General features: G+C 26.5%; 2 protein-coding genes across 2 annotated transcripts; both read right to left on the reverse strand.

Moving 5' to 3' along the window:
* Positions 1 to 2,450: 2,450 nt before the first annotated feature.
* LOC109815667 (GDSL esterase/lipase EXL3) lies at positions 2,451 to 9,587 on the reverse strand. The gene is made up of 5 exons (XM_020380447.3): positions 9,198 to 9,587; positions 3,921 to 4,051; positions 3,599 to 3,832; positions 3,250 to 3,505; positions 2,451 to 3,135 (listed from the first exon to the last, which is right to left on the reverse strand). The coding sequence occupies exons 1-5, from the start codon at positions 9,466 to 9,468 to the stop codon at positions 2,945 to 2,947; spliced, it is 1,083 nt and encodes a 360-aa protein (XP_020236036.1). The 5' UTR covers positions 9,469 to 9,587; the 3' UTR covers positions 2,451 to 2,944.
* A 9,891-nt stretch (positions 9,588 to 19,478) lies between these two features.
* Positions 19,479 to 23,734, reverse strand: LOC109815666 (GDSL esterase/lipase EXL3). The gene is made up of 5 exons (XM_020380446.3): positions 23,390 to 23,734; positions 20,918 to 21,048; positions 20,567 to 20,800; positions 20,183 to 20,438; positions 19,479 to 19,710 (listed from the first exon to the last, which is right to left on the reverse strand). Exons 1-5 carry the CDS (start codon positions 23,718 to 23,720, stop codon positions 19,520 to 19,522), a joined length of 1,143 nt encoding a protein of 380 aa, XP_020236035.2. The 5' UTR covers positions 23,721 to 23,734; the 3' UTR covers positions 19,479 to 19,519.
* Positions 23,735 to 24,371: the final 637 nt, after the last annotated feature.

The following is a 24,371-nucleotide window of genomic DNA, read 5'->3' on the forward strand; positions in this document are numbered from 1 at the left end:
TGTACTAGTGAAGGTAGAGTGATACCAAAGTCTCGGAAAAGGTAGTCATATATATAAAAAAAAATGTCGCTGCTCAGAAAGAGGTATTTGTGCAAAAATGTAATTAGGATTAAAGGAGGCATCAATTTTACAAGACTTTGCAAAAATTGGGAAAGGTTCCTCCTCGGTAGAAAAGGTAGAAATTTACAAGACATAAAGTTTTCTAAAATTCTTGGGTCACTAAACCAAGAGTTATAGGTGGTTACTTCTCTATGAACCCATTCAAACCCATATACTATTTTTAATTTGCTATCATAATGAAGGTCTAAGCCTTTGTCCTCAACCGAAGGCTCAACCTTTTCTTGGTTTAAGTTTTTGGGTAGGGACGAAGGTCATTGGCAACTTGTTGAGAAGAATCATTATCGGTATAAGAAGACAAATCAAAAAAGGTAGAAGAAGAATAATCAGTAGATGAAAATGCGTAACTCATTTTTGCCTTTAATATGAAGAGGGGAGAAGAGTCTTTAGATAAGGAGGTAAAACAAGGATTAAAGAAATAAAGCTCGATTAAGAAAAATACGTAAAAGAGTCTTCGATCCCAGAGTAGAAAATGCAGTAAAAATGAACCTATATTTATAAGTGAATATAAGACTTTTCATATGCCAAAAAATGAATCTCTTCATTTTTGAAAAATATGAAGAAATATAAAAACCGCAGTGTTAGAGGTTATAAATGCGATACAACATTTGACTACCAAAAAAAAGAAAAAAGAAACCAAGTGACTCTTAGATTTTCTTCTATGTTTGTTGTCAATTAATCAGCAAAAGGTCTTCAAAATCTATGGATCTGTATATCGGAGGGACTTGGCAAAAAGGTAAAACTAGGAACTCGATTTATATTAATGATTGATAAGGTCTAAAAAAAAAGAAAAAGTATTACTAAAGGTATGATGATTGTTAATGAATCTTTCTTATAGATTTAGGTCCAATAAAATTAGTATACATAATGATATATATAGAAAGAGAAAAATGCATATTTTTTAACATTTATTATAACATTGACTTATTCGAATCCGAAGATTAACTAGAAATTGAAGTGTCTTTTACATATATTTTTCCTTTTTTTTCTTGGACAAGTATGTCCGAAATCTACTCATATCATTATCAAAGTAAAATATAGTGTATTTTACTCTTCGAATTAGTGTAATCTAACACGAACAGAAAATTATAAAAGAAGACTAAGAAAACAAAGGACGAAAAGACGCAATGGAATTACTTACATCTCCTTGTGTAGGTACATAATCCATCCATATTTGTGGCCTAGATAAATCTATAAGACAATGCTAGTGGTGTTCAATTGTTCCAACACGTGGTTAAATTAGCTTGCCACGATCACATGGGAAACTAAATGCCGTACAAACTACGTAAAGGAAGTTAAAATTTGGTGAAGACAAGCACAGAAATTTCTGGTTTATTACGTACCAGCTTCCAGTTGGGATATTCAATATATTTTAATATCCTTTCAAATATCCCTATACAAAAATATACAGTCATGTGCTTTTTATGGGTTACTTGTGAATTAAAAAATTTAAATGTTACCCAATATTTTTTTATTACATATTTTTGTTGTTCATTATAGTACTCACTAAATAATCATAATTTTATCTTTAAAAAGACGATGAAAGAGTTAAAAAATAAAATGTTTATGTTATTAATAGTTCTTACTATTAAATGATCTATATAAAATTTTTTGAACATACTTAAACAAGCTCTTTAGTTGAGGGAAAGTAGTAAGAGTGAACTATACCTTTTTTTTAATGTTAATGTTTTAACTTCAAGTTTATTAAAATCATTAGAGTCATCACATTTATAACACTCATTGAATAGTTAATATTTTATTCTCAAAAAGGTGTTTAATTGAGTTAAATTGAATTTTAAATTTTTTTATTGAAGAGGGATTCAGTTATTTTAAAAATAAGTCTTGATAGATTTACTTTATTTAATGATACATTTTTATATTAAATTTTATCAATTCAATTATTAAATTTTTTAGCAAGTTTACAAATTTTTAAAAAATTTAAAAAATATTTGATACTTCATTTTATTAATTCAAATTAACAGATAATCATAAAAATATTTTATACATTTATTTGAATTAATAAAATGAAGTATTAAAAATAATTTTAAAATCTCTTAAAAATTTACAGACTTAATCTATACAGGGAACTTTTAATTTAACATTCATATTACTAAAATTTGATATAAAATATGAGTTATTGAGTGAAATAAGTAAATATATCCTCTTTTTTATTTATAAAGTTAATCATTGAAAGTTCAGTTAACTACTTTAAAATTCATACAAATCTTAATTTTAAATTAGTTGCTAAAACTTTTTTCAATAATACATCGCTATTAACCTCTTAAAAATAATCAATTATTCGAAGTGCTCTTAGTTTTAAAATTCAACAAATATAGAAATACCAAAAAATTATAGAAATCTGGAGAAGACCCGTTACAATCATATATATACTTGACAATCAGAGTCACTATCAACTTGATAAACTCGATCGAACATATTCATTTTCTTCGATGATATGATATGTGTTACAATTAATATTAAATAGTGTCATGCATGTCCAAGAGCATCTTTAGTAGGGATTGCTTATAGGCAATCTCTTGTGTCACATCACTGCCACATTAACTCTGGTTCACTTTATGGGTTATTTAAATTTTAGCAAAGTTACTTGTAGAAGCAACTTTACTAAAATTTAAGCAATTCATAAAGTGGGCCAGAATTGATGTGGCAGTGATGTGGCACAGGGAGTTACTTATAAGCAACTTCATGTGCCACATCACTGTCATATTAGTTCTGGCCCACTTTATGGGTTGCTTAAATTTTAACAGAGTTACTTCTACAAGTAACTCTGCTAAAATTTAAGCAACCCATAAAGTGCTCTAAGTGAAACTCAGAAGAACCGAGTCAAATATTTTTGAAGGATTTGGACTATGAGTTGTCTGTATACTCTTTCGGTAGGATGATAACTATCCCAAAATACATATTCCGTATCATCGGGACAAGTGCCGTCCAAATGGTTGCATAACACAGAAACCTCTAATTTGCCTGTGCCACAGCAACCTCTATCCGCAACTTTATACCCTGCAATTAATGCAATGAAATATTCACCAACCAACTTAACTAAAATTTGAAAATTATATAAGTAAATGAAATGATTAGATTAGCTATACGTTGGGATGAGATTGATTTAATTACCATAACGTTGGTAGTTGACAATGATATCTAATAGGGGGTTGTAAACGTCGATGTAAACGATCCTACTATCGGGCAAGTTGTAGTTAAGAGAATTTAGTTCCCTCGAGAGTTTTGAGTTAAATAACTTTGCCGCGTAATTGTAATTTTCTGCGCAATCTCTTTGTATGCCTCCAGCCAGAGTTCTCTGTGATGGAACGCACCCTATCGGAGGTGCACTCAGTACTCCGATTCTGCGTGCTCCAAGTTTATATAATTCCTTCACATTTTACAAAACAATCAGAATTTGGTTGTGTTAAGTAGTTGTAGTTGTTGAAAGAGAAAAAAAAAAAAAAAGTAAAGTAAAGTCTACCTTTACGAAATCAGAAGCGGAGTTGAGCATAAGATCAGTGTAAGAAGGAATATCGTATTGTAATTGTCGAACGCGAGCGATGAAATAGGTGTTGGCAATGTCGTCACTTCCAGCTACCACTAAGTAAAAACTGTTGGCTAAGATGAAGTTTGCTCTCTCCTCTCCAACAATGTTTTTAAGCTTCCCTATGTATTCTTTGAACATCTCTAGTTGATCCGACATTGATATCACCGACTGATCAGTGGAAACAACATTTGCATAACAATGATATATAATTAGAATTAGTGGTAATTAGAGCTTAAAGATAATTAATTATATATACCGTAATTTTTGGCGTTAAAGGATCGTATCCGGTAGCACCAGAAGCAAAGCAGACTCCAGTTACCAGGTCACTTGGTTTCAGATTTGGATCCAAATAAGCTGGTAAAAGCTCCTTAATACCCAGTTCTTCAACTGAATTCAAAGTCAAACAAGCTACTAATTATTTCAGATATTAATGAAAAGCTGATCCATAATACTCATGACTGAATTCAACCTAAAACCACATTTGTATAGTAAAGTTTTAACCAATTGTCGACCAATGATAGAGTAGAACTGTTGAAATAATATTTACATGTCTTACATTCAAATTTTCTTATTGTTAATGTAATTATTCTAATAGGTAAAAAAATAGTGAAATTTAGCAATTTAATTATAGGTTTAGAATAATATCTATAGATTTTATATTTGAACTTTCTTATCGTTAATATATAATTCTAATGAAATAATATTGGTGTTAAGATTTGTCTTTGTTAATGCTAATGGAATAATGTAATCATATCCATGCTAATCAATATCTATAACATATATAAAGGGTGATGGGTTAATTTTGTAACAACTTTCAAACTACTCTTTTTTATTATCTCTCCCCACTATTTTTTATTTAATTTATATTTTTTTTCATAAATCATTAACTAAACAATAATTACTTATTTTATAGGAGATACCAAAGAAAATATTTAATCATTAGATACCAATAAAATTATTTAATAAAATTATTTTTTATTTATCATAATCTCCTACTAATCAATAATTATTTATATTTAATTAGGAGATACCAATGAAAATAATAGTTACACGTAGAGAGTTTTTGTTTTTGATGTACACAAATTTTAGATTATTTTGTTTCTATGATTCTTTTGTTATATATATCATTTTACCCTATATATGTATACAAAATCTGCCTTTGATTGTTAATTACAAGTTATTATTTAATCTTAATCATTTTTATTCTTATTTTTTATAAAAAAATACACACAAAAATGCAAAATTCCTTTTTAACGTTAATTATTTATAAAGATGATATATAATTTAATTAAATATATACCCTAATAATTTAATTTTTAATAAATAAAATCTATATTAATAAAGGAAAATTCGTAATTAACATTTTTAGAAAGTTAAAAAATTACAATTTTTATTATAGTATCGCAATATGTATAATTATCTAAGCATGGACAAAATATTTCTTAATTTTAAAAATTAGAGGTACCAAATTTATAATAAACAAGTTTTGAGGACCAAAATTACACGAACACAAGATGACAGTGAATTGTATATGTATTAGAGATGAACATATATTTTCCTAGAGTTACGTACGGTTACTTACAATGTAAATGTTCACTTCCATAGAACGTGTATATCAAATACTTCTTGACCCAACGTAACATTTTCGATTTTTTTAAGTTGCCTTGCATGGCCATTATGTATGCACCCGTTTCTTACATAATGATGCAAATATGACCAGAAGAAACCAAATAAATAATTATATTTTATTAATTCATCTATATTTGTACGTCCTTTAGGAAGATTGCCCTTGCTAAACTTTATTTTATTATGTGTTAACTAACACAAATCATGCTACATATTAGCGACGCTCAAGTATAAAAGTTTCCTAATAAGAGACACGCAAGCTTCAATTTCTAATTTCTATTGACGTTAGATTCATATACTTTGAGATCAAGTCATCGTTTTCATTTGAAAGTGATAAGTTTGACAGATTTGGGCTTTCAATTCCCATACTTAGCATTTAGATAATTGGACCAGCTTTTGGTCCTAAAAAATGTTATTAGGAAACAAACTCATTTATATGCTTAATGTGTTCTCTACACTCTACTTTACCTACCTTGAATATCAATTGAGTAATGATTGGTGTTGGAGATAATTTTTCTGATTTTAATATTTTTAATTATTATTTTATATATTAATCTCCAAGCATTAGGCTTTAGGCCAACCTCTATAAGTTGATCTCCTCTAGAATAGTCTATTTAATTTCTAGAATGCAGACAACCTATAAAAGTTTAATAGACGTCTAAGTCAAAACACTCCCATTAATAATTTAATATAACGAAGTTATATTTATATAGATGTATGTTTGCCTATCAGTGTCCCTAGTTTTTCGTAGATAACTTTCGAAAATCTCATGCAAGAACTAACTGATTATCCACTAATAATCTAGCCCATTGAACTTCCATTCTACTGAATCAACCTACAGAAAATCCACCAAGTGCGGTTTGTCTAAAACCTTAGATGATACAATTTATTTTCCTTATAATATCGTAATACTTATTACATGTTTTTTTTTTTCTCTCACTAAATTAAACATCATTTAAAGTAAATGTGTCCATATAAATCATTTTTTCATATCAATATTTGTTTTCATGTATTACCAACCCAACTTTCATTGCTTGTCCAAATTTCTTTCTTTCAGGAACTAAAAGTTAATGGGATATATATATATATATATATATATATATATATATATATATATATATATATATATATATATATATATATATATTATAGAGAGAGGGGAGGGTTATAATAATACCAGTATAACGTTTACTAAATATTACACCGCTCAATAACTTTATATTAAATGTGAATTTTGTAAATCTAACCATTAGCTTGAAAGTTCTTTACTCTTAGATTATATATAAAAAAATTTATATTAATCCAAGATAATTTGATACCTCATTCTTATAAAACAAAATTGACGTAATATATACATTTCAAAATATACTTAACACTTTGATTACCTTCAAGTTGTAGTTTAATTTTAACAAAATTTGATATATTCATATAAAATGATATGAACTTTCAATTTAATGGTTGAATTTACAAAATTTATATTTAATATAAAGTTATTGAGCAGTGTAATATTTAGTAAAAATTACATTGATATTATTATAACCATCCTTTTATATATAAATGATTTTATAATTATTCATCAATTTAAATTAATGAAATGAAGTATCAAATGATTTTCAAATTTTCTAAAAATTTGCAGATTTGATCTATGCATTAAGAACTAGAAATTGAATGATTGGATCGTTGAAATTTAATGTAGAATGTAAGTTATTGAACAGTGAAGTCTAGGTAGACTAATTTCTAAAGTAAAAAGATCCCTCCTCATATATATATATATATATATATATATATATATATATATATATATATATATAATGAGTCCTTATTTTTATCAACCACACTACAACAAAATTTGTTATTAACGACAGTTATTTAATGGCAATAATTTAATTGCCGCCATATATAAAAATATTAATCGCTAATATATAATAGCTACTAAAAATGTATTTATATTACACTAAAGTTTACTATTAGCGACAATTATTTATTAGAAAAAACTTAAGTCTCACATCGATTAGAGATAAGATAATTAAATAGTATATAAGTGAGTAATAATTATCACCTTACAGGTTCATTTTATAAGGTTGACTCCTAATTCACTATTCTAAATTGGTATCAAATCACCCATTATTACCAAATTCAATAGTGTTATAAAGTAATTAGAGAGCAACTTTCACCTTATAAATCTCACATTTCTTAAGAGACAAGATAATTAAAAAAATAAATTAAAAAATATATAAATAAAAGATAACCCTCATCTTACAAATCCCGCATCGAGTAGAGATAAAAAAAAGTATATAAGTTATGAATTTAGAAAAGGAAATTATAGGAATAAATTATTTAAAGTAAAAGAGACAATTGAAAAAAATAACTTTTAATAGCTTTTAAAATGGCTACTTCACTAAAAAAAATAAGTTTTTCCAACAATTTAGTAGATCTTTACCAGCATTTTATATAAATGCTGGTAATAGTATTAGCGACACTAGATACACCAACCTTTATTTAAATGCTGATAAAAAAAATGATGACCATTTATATGACTGCTAAATAATAAATTAATTACCACAAAAAATTAATTTTGGTATAATGCCGTGAAATATACAAGTCTGCACACAATATTTAAATTATTGTGTTCTAAATATATTTTTTCTTCGTAGGAATCAAATTCAACAATAAGAAAATTTACAATAATTTATACACCCTACTCAAACAACTAAATTAAACCTTTTGAGAATCCTAAATATGTTTTGCAACATATTTATAATTTTAAAATTATAAATATCATGATAATGTTATAATTTTAAAATTTAATAATTGAACCGAATTTACAAATTTTATAAAATTAAAAAAACCAAAATTATAAAATTAAAAATCAAGGACCAAAATTATACAATGAATATTATAGAAGGTCCAAAAGTATAATTTAATTCATAAATAAAATTATAATTGTTACATAATTGTCTTGAAAAGGTTTCAAAGTGTCAATTTATAGTTAGTTAGACAAAGTTTTCAAAGCTAGTGTGCGATGTGACTATACAATGGCAAATAAAGACAGCATAGTTACTATCCAAGTACAAAATCACGGAAATTTAGGAAAAACCTTTTATTAAAAGAATATTTTACCAAAATTAGAACAGATTCAGTTTATGCATATAAAAGGTAGAAAATTAAATTGCGCAACATCCTTGATACATTCATTTAAAAAAAAACTGAGTTAATCATGTAAATTATTTAATAAATTTAAAATATTCATTTTACTTCAAAATTCAATGAAATTAATAAAGAAAGCAAATGATGATTTTATAAGAAAATATTAAATTATAATTTATAACACACATTAATGAGCTTAAGTACATAATTTATAGAAAATCATAATTATCCATATATTTTCCGTCACATTTTCAACTCACTCACATAGTAATACACATTAATGAGCTTAGGTAAATGATTTCGCTTTATCTCTTTTCCTCTCTCTTTTTAGTTTACACGGCTAATATCCTTTGACCGATAGTATAAACTAATTTACTGGACACAGAAATCACTATACGTAAAGTATTTTCTCACTGTAACTTTTGTATTTTCTGTCTCAACAACGCAAAGAGCTCCCACTATATAAAAGGTAGGATAATGATGTAACTTGTAGGATGTGAGTGAGACTTTGAAAGATGTTAAAATCTTGGAAAACACCAAAACTGCATAGTCTTGTAATTTGCAAGCAACACATATTTGGCGTGAGAGCTAATATGGTATGATAAAAATGTAACATGTCCTCTGACTTGATGAGGTATTCTTGTTAATTATCATAATTTGAAGCAAGTAGTATTTCGGAGTATGGAGTAAATAAGATTGAAGTTAGAAGGATTTTGAAAAGTAAAATCTGTTGAAGAATAAAAAGAAAGTGGATATGTACCTAGCAAATCTGAGGGAATTCTACCATTGGTAAATCGACCGGTAGGGGTCCCTCCCTGAAAATCTTTACCATAAGGAGGGAAATTGCACTTGACGAGGGTTTGAATCCTGTTGTTGTTGCCAGGGTCCACGATCGAATCTCCAAAACCTATCACTGCTGGGATTGAAACATTAGCTGGTAGTTTCACCACCCCCTTTGTTCTCCACGATAACACAAACAATATCATCAAACGGACAATTAAGCTACTTGAACAACAATTAAACACAGCCATATATAGTACCAAGGAAATAACCTATTATTATTCCTATTCGCTATACGCTGCGTAGGGTCTATTTATAAACGCAACCTTATCACGTCCTTTTACTCATTTATTGCACTAGCAAGACTAATTGCATCCAGCGGTAACTTTACTATATATGCATTCACTTCTCAACTTTTTAATATGCCAATCAACCAAGCTAAAGGATTTTCCTATGTACGGAGGCTTTCAAATTATTTATATCGTCGTAATTTTTTTTTTTTTTGTATGTATATATGAAAAAATAAAAGTAAAAAAAGTGCTACTTAATTAATTTCATGATATATATATATATACGTTCTGAATACGGATGATTTTGGTTCCTTCCTTTACACCTACATTAGTACTTAACGTAGACCCTTGGTCTTGGGTGTCTCTTATTCCTCTTTCTCTGGTAAGATGAACAGTTTAACTTTCTTATGGGTAAAGTTTAATTAGTAGCCAATACGTACGCTAACAGTAACTTTCAATTTGTTGGGAAGTATTTATTTACTAGCAAACAATCACATAAATAAATTCAATGTTTCTATTTAACTAGTAATTTTAAGTTTTAATCTCGTGAATACAACTCTATTATATATATATATATATATAGTTAATCACTTATATACTGTCAGTATAAAAAAAATTTATACTGACAATCAATTATATCTTTTAATTCTATCATGTTACTGTTAAAAGTAAATGTGTTTACAGTGACATAGTAGAATTAAAAGATATAATTAGTTGTCAGTGTAAAAAATTTTTACACTGACAATGTATAAGTGATTAGCTCATATATATATATATATATATATATATATATATATATATATATATATATATATATTAAATATTTAGAATAAATTTTTTGTCACTTATATAATTAATTAACCCTATTCCACTTAAGCGTAGAACATTGACATGCATCGTTAACGTAGAAACGTACAGCAAACTTCGTCCACCTTTTTAATGAGGATAAAAGACGAAAGAAAAATGAATGAGGAGAAAATGTTGACTACTGCATTTGTTGTTTAATTTCGCTCTTGTAAGTCTCTCTCAGATCCAGCTAGTTACTTCATCCATGCCGTGGCAGGGTAAAACCATTCAAACAAACTAATGAAAATTATATTTTCACACACGTGTGCATATATATAACTTGATGACAACTTGTACTGATTTCGTTTTTAATTAACTAGAAATCAGTCTGATTACGATAAAATAATAAAATAATTTTAGTGACATAATATTTCATGCTTAATTTTGAAAAATTCGTGTCACCTAATTTCATGCTCCAAAGCACATGCATAGTATAAACATATATATATATATATATATACTTTAGGTCACTATTTTTTTAATACTTTTAATATATAGGTAAAAAAAAAGTGGGAAAAAATTAATATATAGTAAAATACAAGAGAAGATGGTTTTTAATTTATCATGGCTGCAACATATGGTTTCCCTTTTGAGTAGAAGCATCACAACATATGTGGGATTTGAAGTGGAGAGAAGGGACATGGCAACATATGGGTTGTTGTTCGTTGGGAACTTGGTGATTGGCTCATCAGGTTTTTTAATGAGGTGAGGTCCTCTCGTTCTAAAGAAGTCAAATGTATACCCTCCTCGTTACAAATGTGCCTTTTATTAATAATACATATAGCAATTAGCAAGTCTCATAATATCTCATATCTTTATTAATAAGACAAGTTAATATAACTAAATTTTAAGTTTAAAAAAAAAAAAAAAAAACGATGGACGGCAACAACAACTGTAATCGAAGGATAGTGACGATCACGGGGATCAGAGGATGAGGATGAGAAGTATGATTGTAAGATACTTTTCGGTGATGCAAACCAAATGTTGCAAATGCAAAGCCATCACGTGAGAGTCGAAGGTAAGGTGACGCCACCATGAAAAGGGTTCAACTTCAACCAAGCAACCACCGTCTAAATAATTAAATTTACTACTCATACTATTTTCTTTAATTAGCATTTCGTAACTTTTGAAAGACTTTAAATTTTATTTATTTTAAAAAATAAGTGAAAAAAATAATTAAAAATTTAAAGACATTATCATATTAATCCTTGAAAATATAATATACATATATATATATATATGATAAAAAAGTCTTTATAAGTATAAATTAACAATTACAATTGTCTGAAATTCAAAATAAAATGACTAAAGGTATAATATTACTCTATAGACTTAAACATGTCTTAATTTTTTTTTAAAAACTGCAAATTTTGATTTTGATCTCTAAAAAATATTTTTCTTTGACACTAATTTTGGTTCTTATAATATTTTTTGATAAATAAATAATATTTTCAATAATTTATAATATAAAAAAAATAGAGGTATCACACAACAAAGTATTATCAATTGTGATGAAGATGTTATCTAAAATGATCATTTAAGCTTCTAATAATCAATCAAGTAGTTAAAAATAATTAAATAATGGTAAAGACTAAAAACAATAATAAATTAAAACTCATTCATTTTACTTAAACTAAAAACTTATTTAATCTTAATATATGTTTAGGAACTAAATGATACATAATTAAATTTGATATTTTAAGAATTTATTTAATATTTTCTGATAATTTAAGAGATTAATATGATAATATTCATCATTTTCATAGACTAAAATAATTAGTTACTCAGATAATTATATTAAAAAAATAACTCTTTTTCTCACGAAAACACAAACCCTAAACCCTATATATATATATATATATATATAAACAAATTAGCAAAGACATCACACATGTGTGGCATTAGCAATAATTGGAATGCATCGTATAAATGATGCTTGGAGTGGTTGGCCCCCTACCACCATCAACCTACTATCCATATTATTTAGATATCCTGATCTTGATGCCTTGTCAGAACAACAATATTTGTTTGTTTATTTATCTTTGATAAATTTAAAACGCAACAATAATAATGATTGTGATCGAGAGTATGTCAGCAACAATATGATTTTCTAGGGTATGCATGGGACAACCATATAATGAACAAAATGAATATAAAACATTATCTTTTAACTGCGTGTTTAAATGAATATACAACATTATCTTTTACCAAAATGTTTACCATAAGAATTAAATATATCATAAAATAGTTCCTTTTTTTTTCAATTTCATTAAATTAGAACTAATAATTTTCAATGGTATCGGCACCGAATAAAATTTTACAATTGTAGAGTCTGAATATTTTAACTCAATAATTGAATTCTTAAGTTAATTCATATCAAAGTGACTTCTAAATATTGTTTTTGAAAAAATATGGGAGAAATAAAAAAAAAAGTGAGGTAGGTGCATATCATGTTCTCGTGAAGAAATGTGCAAGAGTGATTCACTCATATGCAAGCGGGCGGGCTACCTGGTTTCATACGTCAGTTCATAATCACTTGAAATTTATTAATAAAAAAGAAAGGTTATCAATACACTTTTTCACATTTTTTTAAGAAACTTTTTTTCAATTGGTAAAACTTTATTAAAATCACAAAATGTTGTGATTTTTTTTTTTTTATTTACACCAAATAGTTAATATTATTAGAATAAACAAGTACAAGGGATACCTAAACCCTTTTATACTAGATATATGAAGCAATTAAGAAGGAAAATATTAAATTACAATAGTCTTTATATAGAGCAAGGACCACCCAATTAAGAAGAAGCAAAATAAACCTCTACCTTTTTTTTTTTGTAAAACTACACTTGTCAAGAATATGGGTTATTAAGAGCATATGTCATACCACCGTACATCCACTACACCAGTAAGGTGCTTAAATTCACGTAATTGACAGCTTACTTGGTTTATTTGAATACTATACAGTTTATTTGAATGCCTTTCTTTTACTTATAATTAGCATTAAAAAAAAGGTATTTTGTGTTTCTCTATATTTTAAAAAAAAATATATATATATTTTAGTCTTTTAATTTTCACTAATTTTTTTTATTTCCCGATCAAATTATATACTAATTTGTGTATGAAATTTTGTTGATTTTTATTTTTTTTCCTTAAAACTTTTTTATGTTAATATTTTGGTCTTTGTTGTAAAAATTTTTATTCATAAATTCTAGGAACTAAAATTAAATAAAATTTGTTCAAGAACTAAAAACAAAAATTCAAGGACAAAAAATATAATTAACCTCTTAAAAAATAATAAAAGATAAGAATCATGAAGTAGATTATTACTTTAGAAGTGAGAGAAAAATGAAGAGTCGATGATTATAAGGATAAAACAATCTAAGAAATGTTTACACAAAAAATGTCTATCACCTTTATTATATTTATGAATTTTGTCATTTTTAATGAATTTCAAATTAATGTGTTAAAAAAGTGTTATTGATATTCTCCTTATTCAATAATGTTTGTGGATGTACTCAATGGTAAATGTCTATTTCATTACTTAATAAGTATACATATATATAGGATGTTTGATATGAGAGAAATTTTTCATACTTAAGAATTATGATTCTTGGGAATTATAAAGCCCGAGAATCATAATTTTTTGAAATAGTTAAAATATGTATGATTACTCATAATGATTTTGGGAATATTCATATAACATTCTCGAGAATTAAAGATTTTAATGTTTGATTACAATAATATATTATTGGATTTATAAATATTTTTTACAAAAATATTCTTTATTAAAATAATCTCATCAGATATATTTTTTTACTCAAAACTTATTATAAATATGATATTAAATTATTTTTAAAAAGTTGAAAACTTATAATTAAAATTATTTAAATATAAAATTAAAAAATAAATAAAGAAAAATGTTACATGATAAATAAGAAGGATAAAATATATTATTTCATTCCATTCTAATAATAAATAAATAAGTGTTAACAAATACCATTAAATCGTAGAAACAAATCAAACGTTAATAATATTATTAAAATTGACAAAATCAAAAAATAATAAAATACAAGAAAAAGATAGAGAAAATATATATATGAAAGAAAGAGGGAGAAAAAGAGGGGGAGTGAGAGTGACAAAGAGAAAGAGGTAAAGAGAAATAAAAGTAGAAAGAGAGAAGGAAAAAGAAATAAAGGAGTGCAAGAGAGAAAGAGAAAGAAAAAAAAAAAAAAAAAAGGAGAGAAAGAAAGAGACAGTAGAAAAATGAGAGTGAGAGAAAAAGAAAAATAAGAGAGACATTTTATATTTTAAAAAGAAAGAAGTGATCTATTCTCATTCTATCATATTTAACAATTTATTATTTCAATTTATTTGTCACAACTCTTAATTGAATATGAAAGTTGAGTAGGAGTAATTGTCACAAATCATTAAACGTTGAATTGATTGTCAATTTATTTGACACTACGTAATTGAATGTGAAATTTGAGCAAGAGTAATTGTTACAAATCATTAAAAGCTGAATTGGTTGTCAGGGTTTCAAAGTATTTACACATAGCAAAAATTAATTGAAGTTTCTTTTTTTCTTTAATAGATGAATAATAACCTTGATGAAAAAAAATATATTAACAGAAAGCTCAAGTTATAAACACATAATTCAAAATAACAAACCTGGTACAATTAAAAACTTACAATAATTTTAGGGTTAAATATCCTTGTGTGTAATATCAAAACCAACCTTTTGGATTTAATCATTCATTTTTATTATTTAATCTAATTATAGTACTCTATCCAAATCCTGTTCACTATCATTTTATTCACAATAGAGTTAGTGTACCAATTGAGAAGTAACAAGTAAGAATGCTTAAAACCACAAAATATTAAATTAAGTTGCCAAAAACCAATTTAAATTCAAGTTAGCTTAAGTAATTGCATTTGAAAAAAATAAAATAAAATAAATGAAATACTTAATATATTTATATTTTATTTTTCTATTTTAATTATAAATAATTAAGTTAAACGTATATTAATATTTTGTTTATATTTTAAAATATTGCATAGTTTAGAAATTAAAATAATGAGACAGAATTTGTTGACACGGAAGTAATATTTTTAATATTTTTTTGTAAAATACTAATTCAATTGTTTTAACCATTATATTTAATAATATTACTAATTAAATTAAATATAAAAAATTGTATATAATTCTAAAATTGTTTAGTTATTCTTCATATTATCTTATTTCAATATATAAAATGATATTTAAAATATATATAAATATATATTATTATATAACATTTAAAAGGATCTAAATTATTTAAAATTTAGTATACATGATTATGAGTGTAATATTATTAAATACAATAATTAAATTGGTTAAATTTATATTTTATAAAAAAAATTATTAAATATATCATCTTACTAATTTTTAACCATATTATTTACTGTTTCTAAAAATAAAATAAAAAGGGCAATGGGTTAATAGTTTTCTACAATTGGTAAGTGGTTACAACTTGAGAGGGAGGTGACAGTTATAAGATTGGTGATGATCTAACACACTACAGCACTGCTGATTGTAACCGGACTGGTCGGGTATGAGTTTTATGATACCTGTCTTTATTTTCGCGACTCAAATTCATTCTCGTACTCATATCCGTACTTGTCAGGTATGTAATTTTCGTACCCATACTTGTATCCGTAAAAAATTATTATCATTATTATTTTATAAAAAATATACACAATATTTTTAAATTATTTTTAAATTAAAATTAAATTATTTTTCTATCTCATATTTTAATGAGAGATTTTTTAATAATTAAATAATTATAAATATTTTACATTATAATAAATAATTACACATAATAAAATATTAAATTATTTTAACATAATTCAATCAAGGACGGTATTGGTACAGGGCGAGTATATATATATATCCATATCCGTACCCGTACCCGTACTCAGTCAAACTAGATATTCCTCATCAAAGTTAGAACAGATTTGAGTATTACTCATGGAGTCATGGGTATGAATTTATTTGTCATCCCTGCTGCTGAACACTGTTATTAGGAAAATTCTTAGTTCTGTGAATGCAACCTCTCAAATATATTTCGAATGTATAAAAAAATAATTTAAATTATAAAATATTAAATTAAATAATTATTTTATAATAAATTTATTAAAAAATATAATTTTTTTAAAATTTCGGAGGATGATTCGTTTCATTTTTGGGAACGTGTAGCAATCCTCATATTATTATCAACCTTCAACTACTTATTGACTGACATATCTAACAACTAACGAGTTAGTTGGGTTCATATGAAATTAAATGTGGCCCCCGGATGCACGTGAACAAGATCCTACTTGCCTTCTTAACGGAATATGCCTCAGGCCTTTTCAACTTCACTAAAAAAAAATAATAAGGCTACTCATTATTAAAGTTATAATATTTATACAAACTCTTAAATGTTAGATTCGAGTTTAAATTTGGGAGACATAAATCCTAACCAATTTCTGCAACAACAAAAAAAATTGCCACAAAATTCTTCTTAGAATGTCTAGAGTAATAACATGGGTCACAACTTAAAGACAATTCTATATTTATTTTTGAGAATTTATAGTAAAATTTATGAGGAAATATAGAAAGCATTTAATGCTCATATATTACAATAGTTTGTGATTGAATGAAAATGTGAAAAAAAAAAATCTTTAACGCATATTATTTTTTTCATTATGAAAAATCTTCCATGTTGTATATTAAAATTATAATAACTATATTAAATTAAAATTCTTTTAATCAAAGAAACCTAAAGAATTTTATTTCAAGAGTTAATCTAAGGGGTTTTTCTTCTATAAAAGAATTTGTATGTTTTTTTTAACATTTTTAAACTTATTATTTTATCTTTATTTTAAAATTAATTTTTAATATTTTTAAAAAGTATCGATAATTTAAAAAATAAATTTTTATTATAATATAAATTATTTATCATAAATCTAAAATATAATTTATAAGTTCAGAATATTTATTTATGAATGATAAATTGTAATTATAATATAATTTATCTTCAAGAACATTTATTTATTACAAATTTTTATCATAATTGTTGATATTCTCACAAATGCACCAAGTTCATTGCAAAATATTTGGTTATCGTACTCAAAGGAAATTGTCAAATATTTTATAATTTTTATTATCCTAATTAAAACTTGTGAAATAAAAATTTATAATTGCACATAAGTTCGTTGTTTTGAAGGTTGAACATTAAATTAATAAGCAAATAAGTATAAAAATGCAAATATAAAGTTTAAAAGAAGATGATAAGAACAACTATTGGAATTGAATTTTATCTATCATATTCCTCTACACTCCTAATTAGGATTTTCGACACATGATTCATATATCTCAGTATTATTGAATTCTTAAAATCATTCAAGTTAATCCCCTAACTTTTGAAATCCTAATTAAGGATAATAACTTAATAATCAATTCCTTAGTTTATCAAATTATAATCTTTGTATTAAGCTCAAGATTTAATCAACTAACAACTCTCTAAATCTATCTTTAGGTATTTAGAATCATTAGGTAATTTCATTTAAATTAGATTCATAAATTATTTTGCAATCAAAATCCAAATCTCAAATCATAAGATGAGTAACAAGAAATCATATATATAAATCAAAAGAATTACAAAAGAGTTTGATATATTTACATTTAATCTTAACAAAGACAAGGATTAGCTACTCATAATGGTGAGAATAGTCTCCTTTTACAATGAAAGTATAAGAAAAGAAAGATGAACCCAAGATCTTCCTTCCCCATAGGTCTTGAAGTGTTATATCCTTTTCTTTTTCTTCGTTCTCTCTCTAGTCCTCTTTATTTCTTCTAATTTCTCCTTTAATATTAGCCAATTCAGAAATAAAGTATCACTTAAGCGACCCAATTTGTTTAACCATTTCTAATTTGGTTGAGTGAAATTCAAATTCTTCAAGTTGAAGAAAGCTATTTTCATTAAGCCCTTTTTGATCTCACCTAACTTTTTTTGCATCCAAAAATCTTTGTTCTCTAGGCTAAATCCTCTCTACCATTTCTAATTTGCCTAAGTAGAGTTTTTGCTCTTTGGATCAATTCTGCTCAACCATCTCTGATTTGATTCATGTCAAGTCTTGATAGTGTATTTCCTTTATTTTTTTCTTTGATTCTATTGAACGGAATTTGCTTTGACACAATGATTTTCATAAACTTTTATCATCTTTTTTCAAGAAAATCGACTAAAGCAAACTAAAATTAATTATTAATTGATTTTTTTTTGGATAGCAAAGATAATTATATTACTTAGGTACAAAGGGTACCATAAATCCATATACAATATATTTAACAGACCTACATAACTCCCTCTTCCTTCCTAACGGAGGTTAATAGGTAATTTACATTTGAACCGGTATAAATTACCAATTAACCAAGGTTTACAATTTAATTTGTATGAAGGTTAGTTCCCCTAGCTTGCAGCAATCCCGCAGTACTTTTGCCCATGTTAGTATTACAGATTTGCATTTGCTAAATACATTTATTTAGCTTCCACAATTAGACCTTCCATATAATCAACCACCCCTCACGTCCATGCTCAAGACATCATTATGTTGCCAAAGTGGTATTCAGACATGCTGTGTTTTGGCCTCCCATATCAGCATTGTCAGCTTCAGCTCTTCAGAATTGATTGATTTGGTTTGAATCACAATTTAATTTAATAAATTCGAATTGAAAGTTTATTCCAAATCTGAATGAAAACCCTATTATTTATTGAGGCAAAGAGCAGATCAACATGATGTCCACTTTTGGCAATAAAAATGGACATACCGTGAAGACATTCGACAGAAGCACGAGTTCCCATCTCACGACACAAAGAAAAATAATTGCACAACCAATGAATGGCATTGATGATGATAAAGTTGACCAACATTGATATATTAAGTTCCACAATGAACCAATGTATAAAACATTTTAATTCGTATGCATTAACCTATATTTTACTGGCTGTATAATAATAAGTACTACTCCTATAAAAGTTCTTTTATTACATTAATAGTATATTAAAATTAAAATGAATGATTAATTATTTTTGTTGCAAGAAGAGTGTGAAACTGATGTCGCATATATATAACGCTAATAAGAAACTCAGAGGAACTGGTACAAATATTTTCGAAGAACAGGAGGTACGAGCATTTTGTAAACATTTTCCGAAGGATGAAAACTATCCCAAAAAACGTAGTCTTCCACATCCAGACACGTGGCATCCAAAGGGTTGCAGAACACTGCGGCCTCTATCTTTCCTGTACCACAGCATCCTTTGTCTCCCACTTTAAAACCTGAAATTATAAAGCCATCACAAAAATATCATTTCAGTTTCTTTTTATATATAAATATTTGTTTTCAGAATTTTGGCATGAAAGCACTCACAAGGGTAGTAGATTTAGTTTCTAAAGCTAAAATAAAAACTAGTGGATTCGTTTATAAACAAATGGGTGTTACTCATTAGGATCGGCCTGTAGTGAGATTTAAATAATTTACATAAAATTCTTGATTCAAATTTCATTATCATTATACATAATTCAAAAAAATGGGAGTCAACTCCTCAGCGGGTTAAGTTTGGTTTTCTCACCATTAGTCTAAATATATTGTGGAATAAAACATTTTCTAGTTCTCAGTTTGTTTTTCTCGACTCTGTAGTGCATGATGGCTTAGAAGGCACCTAGTAACTTTATGAATTATGATAATTGATTTGCTTGACAAATAGTAATAATATAAGTGTGTAATAAAAGTGAAAGTTGGTGAGATTACCATAATTTTGGTAATTTACAATGATATCGAGTAGAGGGTTGTAAACATCAAGATAAACCATCCTGGCATTGGGCAAGTTCCGGTTAAGGGAAGAAATCACGTTGGATAGTTTGCTGTTGAATAACTTGGCTGCATCATTGTACTTGTCTGCACATTTTCTAGTTATTCCTCCAAGAATTGTTCTCTGAAATGGCACACACCCAATTGGTGGAGCACTGAATACTCCTACCCTCCGAGCACCTAGTTGATATATTTCCTTTCAATTGTATGGAGAATGATTAATGTATGTACTTAATTATGGTGAGGTAATTAATTAATCAAAAGGGCATAAAAAGTGTTGTATGCATAATGAGTGATATATGTGCATAACTTGTATAAACGTACCTCTAAGAAATTAGAAGCTGAGTTGACCATTAGGTCAGTGTAATGAGGAATATCATATTGCACTTCTCTAGCATGACTCAAAAAGTAGGTGTTGGAAATGTCGTTGCTACCTTGTACAACAAGAACAATGCTATTGGCTAGGATGAAGTTTGTTCTGTCCTCTCCAACAAGTCCTTTTAGCTTTCTTATGTATTCTTTGAACATGTCGATTTGACCAGACAATGATATAGCTGCCTGATATTAAAACAGTAACCAAGTAAGAAATACAGTAGGAATAGGACATAAAAGAAAACTAAAACAAAAAATTAAGAGCTGAGAGAGAAGAATATAACTGAAATTAAGTATCCCTACCGCTAGTTTAGATGTGAGAGGATCGTAGCCTGAACCACCGGATGCAAAGCAAACACCAGTGACGAGATCACTAGGTTTGAGATTTGGATCCAAAAATGCTGGCAGAAGTTCCTTAATGCCCAATTCTTCAGCTGATCATACAATAACAAATTATGTTACAATATATTCCTTAATGCCCTAGTTAGCCTAATTTATCTAAAGAACAATAAAACAAATATTAAAAGAATATCTATTAACTGAGCTGGTATATATTTTGATGTAAATTAATAATTCTGCAAGTCCTGTCTTAATTTTATTATTTCGTTTCAGCTTTTTTTCGGGGTATTATATTGGCTGACATTTCTCTGTATTTCAATCTTTCATAACTTTTTAGAGTTCTATTTTTAATATTTTTTTTAAAATGAAGCATAAAAAATTTTAAAAATATAATGTCAGACTAATAAACTGAAAAAATCAGTTTCATATTCACCATACACCTATCATCAATAATAAATTTGATATTTTTAAAATTAATTCCATAAAATTTACCATACACCTATCAATAATTTTAAAAAAAATATTTAATAATCAAAATGTAATAAAATAAATAAATATAAGTATATAAAATAATAAAATATTTTAAAAATTCATCCTCTACTCACCCAAAAAAAAACATATGAAAAAATTACTAGCTATAGCAACATATAATTTTTTTTCATCTAATCAAATTATTTTTTGGGTTAAAAATGTGTGTGTATAGCAACATATAAATTAAAAAATATATTTAATAATCAAAATGTAATTAAAAATAAATATAAGTATATAAAAATAATAAAATATTTTAAAAACTCACCTATGTGTATGTGCATAGCAATATAAAATTCCAACTTGAAAACTTGTTTAAGGGAATCGAGTCCAATACAATTTGGACCAACAATTTGTTAGTGTTTTTGATGAAATTCAAAAGTATCTCTTCATAAATTTCACAAAAATTATTTTTTATGAGAATATATTAGAAAAAATTAGAAATAACTCTTATAAATTAATCGTAAGATATTTTTTATAAGTTTTTCCAACTATATGTTTACTAAGTAAAAGATAAGTGTAAATAAGTTGTTTATAAATTCTTCAAATAGGAGTAAAATAATGTTTATTTTTTTTTTTTTATCAAATCACTATTATCAACTAATAAAAATATTAAATAGTTTTTTGAGAAATCAAGATATGAACTGTTTTTGTTTAATAATTTATTGTGTTGCAAGATATAGTGCTAAAAAGTACTACCTCTTAACAAAACTCATATCTTTAATAGTTAAGAGAGCTAAGACCGACAAAAATTTGAGATACAAACCTCAATTAAACCCTTTAGTTGTTAATGAATGTATACAGAGAGAATTAATTAGTTTCAGATTAGCGAGCAAACTTCCATGGTTAGTAACCAGCATCAAGTTGGACCAAAAAGTACTATTTGTCTAAAACACGTTTAATTTGATCGATTCGGTTAATTCAGTTTCACATCTTTATCACAAAATTGAAAATAAACTAATGTTCATAAAAAATAAAATATTGTTCTTCGTATACTTTTTCTTTTCTTTTTTACGGTAAAAATATAGAAAGAAAAGTTAATTTTCTATCTTTATTTAGAAGAAAAATATTAATAAATTTTAATTCAGTTAGTTCAATAGAGTATAAATTATTACAAAATATTTATTTAAATGAGACTTATTAAATTTGATAATGGAAAAAAAAATGGAAAAATTGAAAGTCTCGACATGTTATAGATATAAGAATATTATTCAAAAAAATATTGCGTTGAAATAAGATTGTGATATTTTTGCAAATGAAAATATAAAATAAAGCCCAACCTGTGTTGCAAGTTGAGACAGCAGGGCATGGGAGGTTCAGACTTTAGCAGTTCTGATTCGCTCATTTCTATCTCAGCTACTATTTGGAAATAATAACAATTTTCTAAAAATACTAATTAATGTTGCATTAAAAACTAAAATGATACTTATTAGGTTTTATTTTCTTCTTTCACATATAACTTATCATAGGAGGGAGCTGAGGGAATAATTAGTTCAATTGCAAATACTCATATTAAAGACAAAAGAATATTTTTAGTCAGAAACAGTTATCAAACAGGACCTTAATATTTTAGAGTAAAATTTCAATTCTATTAATTTAGTTTCTCTATCTCATTTATCGTAGGAGAAATTAATATGTAGATGTTTGAATATTAATTTATATTTGCTTAGAAATATCAAAATATCATTTTCAACATTGGAATGTTACGATGACTATGCTATTTTCAAGAGTGTTATATTAAAATGGTAAGAGAAATTAAACTATAGAACCTTTAAGGGCAAGATTGATAAAGTGAATTGAATATGAAAGAAGCATGCATAAACGGTTGAACAGAAATGTGAAGCAAATGGCATATAATGTATGAGTATGATGAGCATAGTGATGAAAAAATAGTAGTAGCTAGCGTACCAACAAAATCTGATGGAACCTTTCCATTACCAAATCGACCAGTTGGGATGCCTCCTCTGAAATTTTTGCCATAAGGAGGAAAATTGCACTTAGCAAGTGTTTGTGTGTTGTTGTTGTTGTTCCCAGTGTCCATTATTGAATCTCCGAACACCAACACTGCTGGAATTGAAACATTTGGTGGAAGCTCCACCACACCCTTCGTTTTGCAACAAACAACTAACAATAACAACATCAAACGAACCACCAAAGTGCAAATTGAAGAAAGTGGAGAAGGTAGCTTCATTAAAAGATCCATGGTAGTGTTTATACTATTCTGTTCCATCAGCTGCATTTAAATAACTTAGAATCTTATATTTACCATTCAGATTTACGATTATATAATGCAATTGGGTCCTTTTCCTTTTAGTTTTACCTCATTCATTGGCTTCATCTAACTTCTGACTGCACGGACAATTCATTTATGATATCTTTTTATCGATTTACTATATTTAAGGCTTAAGCAAAAATCGTACGTTAAAGCTCAACCATGCAGTTACAGTTATTATACATATTGCTTTATTTTCATAGTTTTATATTTCATATATATAATGTCATATTTGTATTAATTAAGATTTTCCTTTTTTATTTGAACTTGTTTTCAGTTTAACAAAGTAAAGTCGGGCAAGAATAAGTAATAAGCCGGGAGCATCTCTAGTATCCACATATTAGTAAGCTAAATAATACTTTTTTGGAGGAAGGAGAAAAACTAACACATCACAAGAGTGTGGGTGTGATGTTATATGATTGGTCAAATTTTTTTTATCAAGTTATAGTTTTTATAAAAGAACTAGAGAGATAACTTTTATTTTAAATTTTATCTTAATTATTTTAAATTTTAAAATATTTTTGGAAATATTTAAATCCAACGAAACATGTTTTTGTAAATATTTTTGGGAATAACATTTTTAATTATATTATTTCTAGAAATATAATTCCTAATAAT

Source organism: Cajanus cajan, chromosome 4 (assembly GCF_000230855.2).
Source record: "Cajanus cajan strain Asha chromosome 4, NIPB_CcT2T_4, whole genome shotgun sequence".
Classification (NCBI taxonomy): Eukaryota; Viridiplantae; Streptophyta; class Magnoliopsida; order Fabales; family Fabaceae; genus Cajanus; species Cajanus cajan.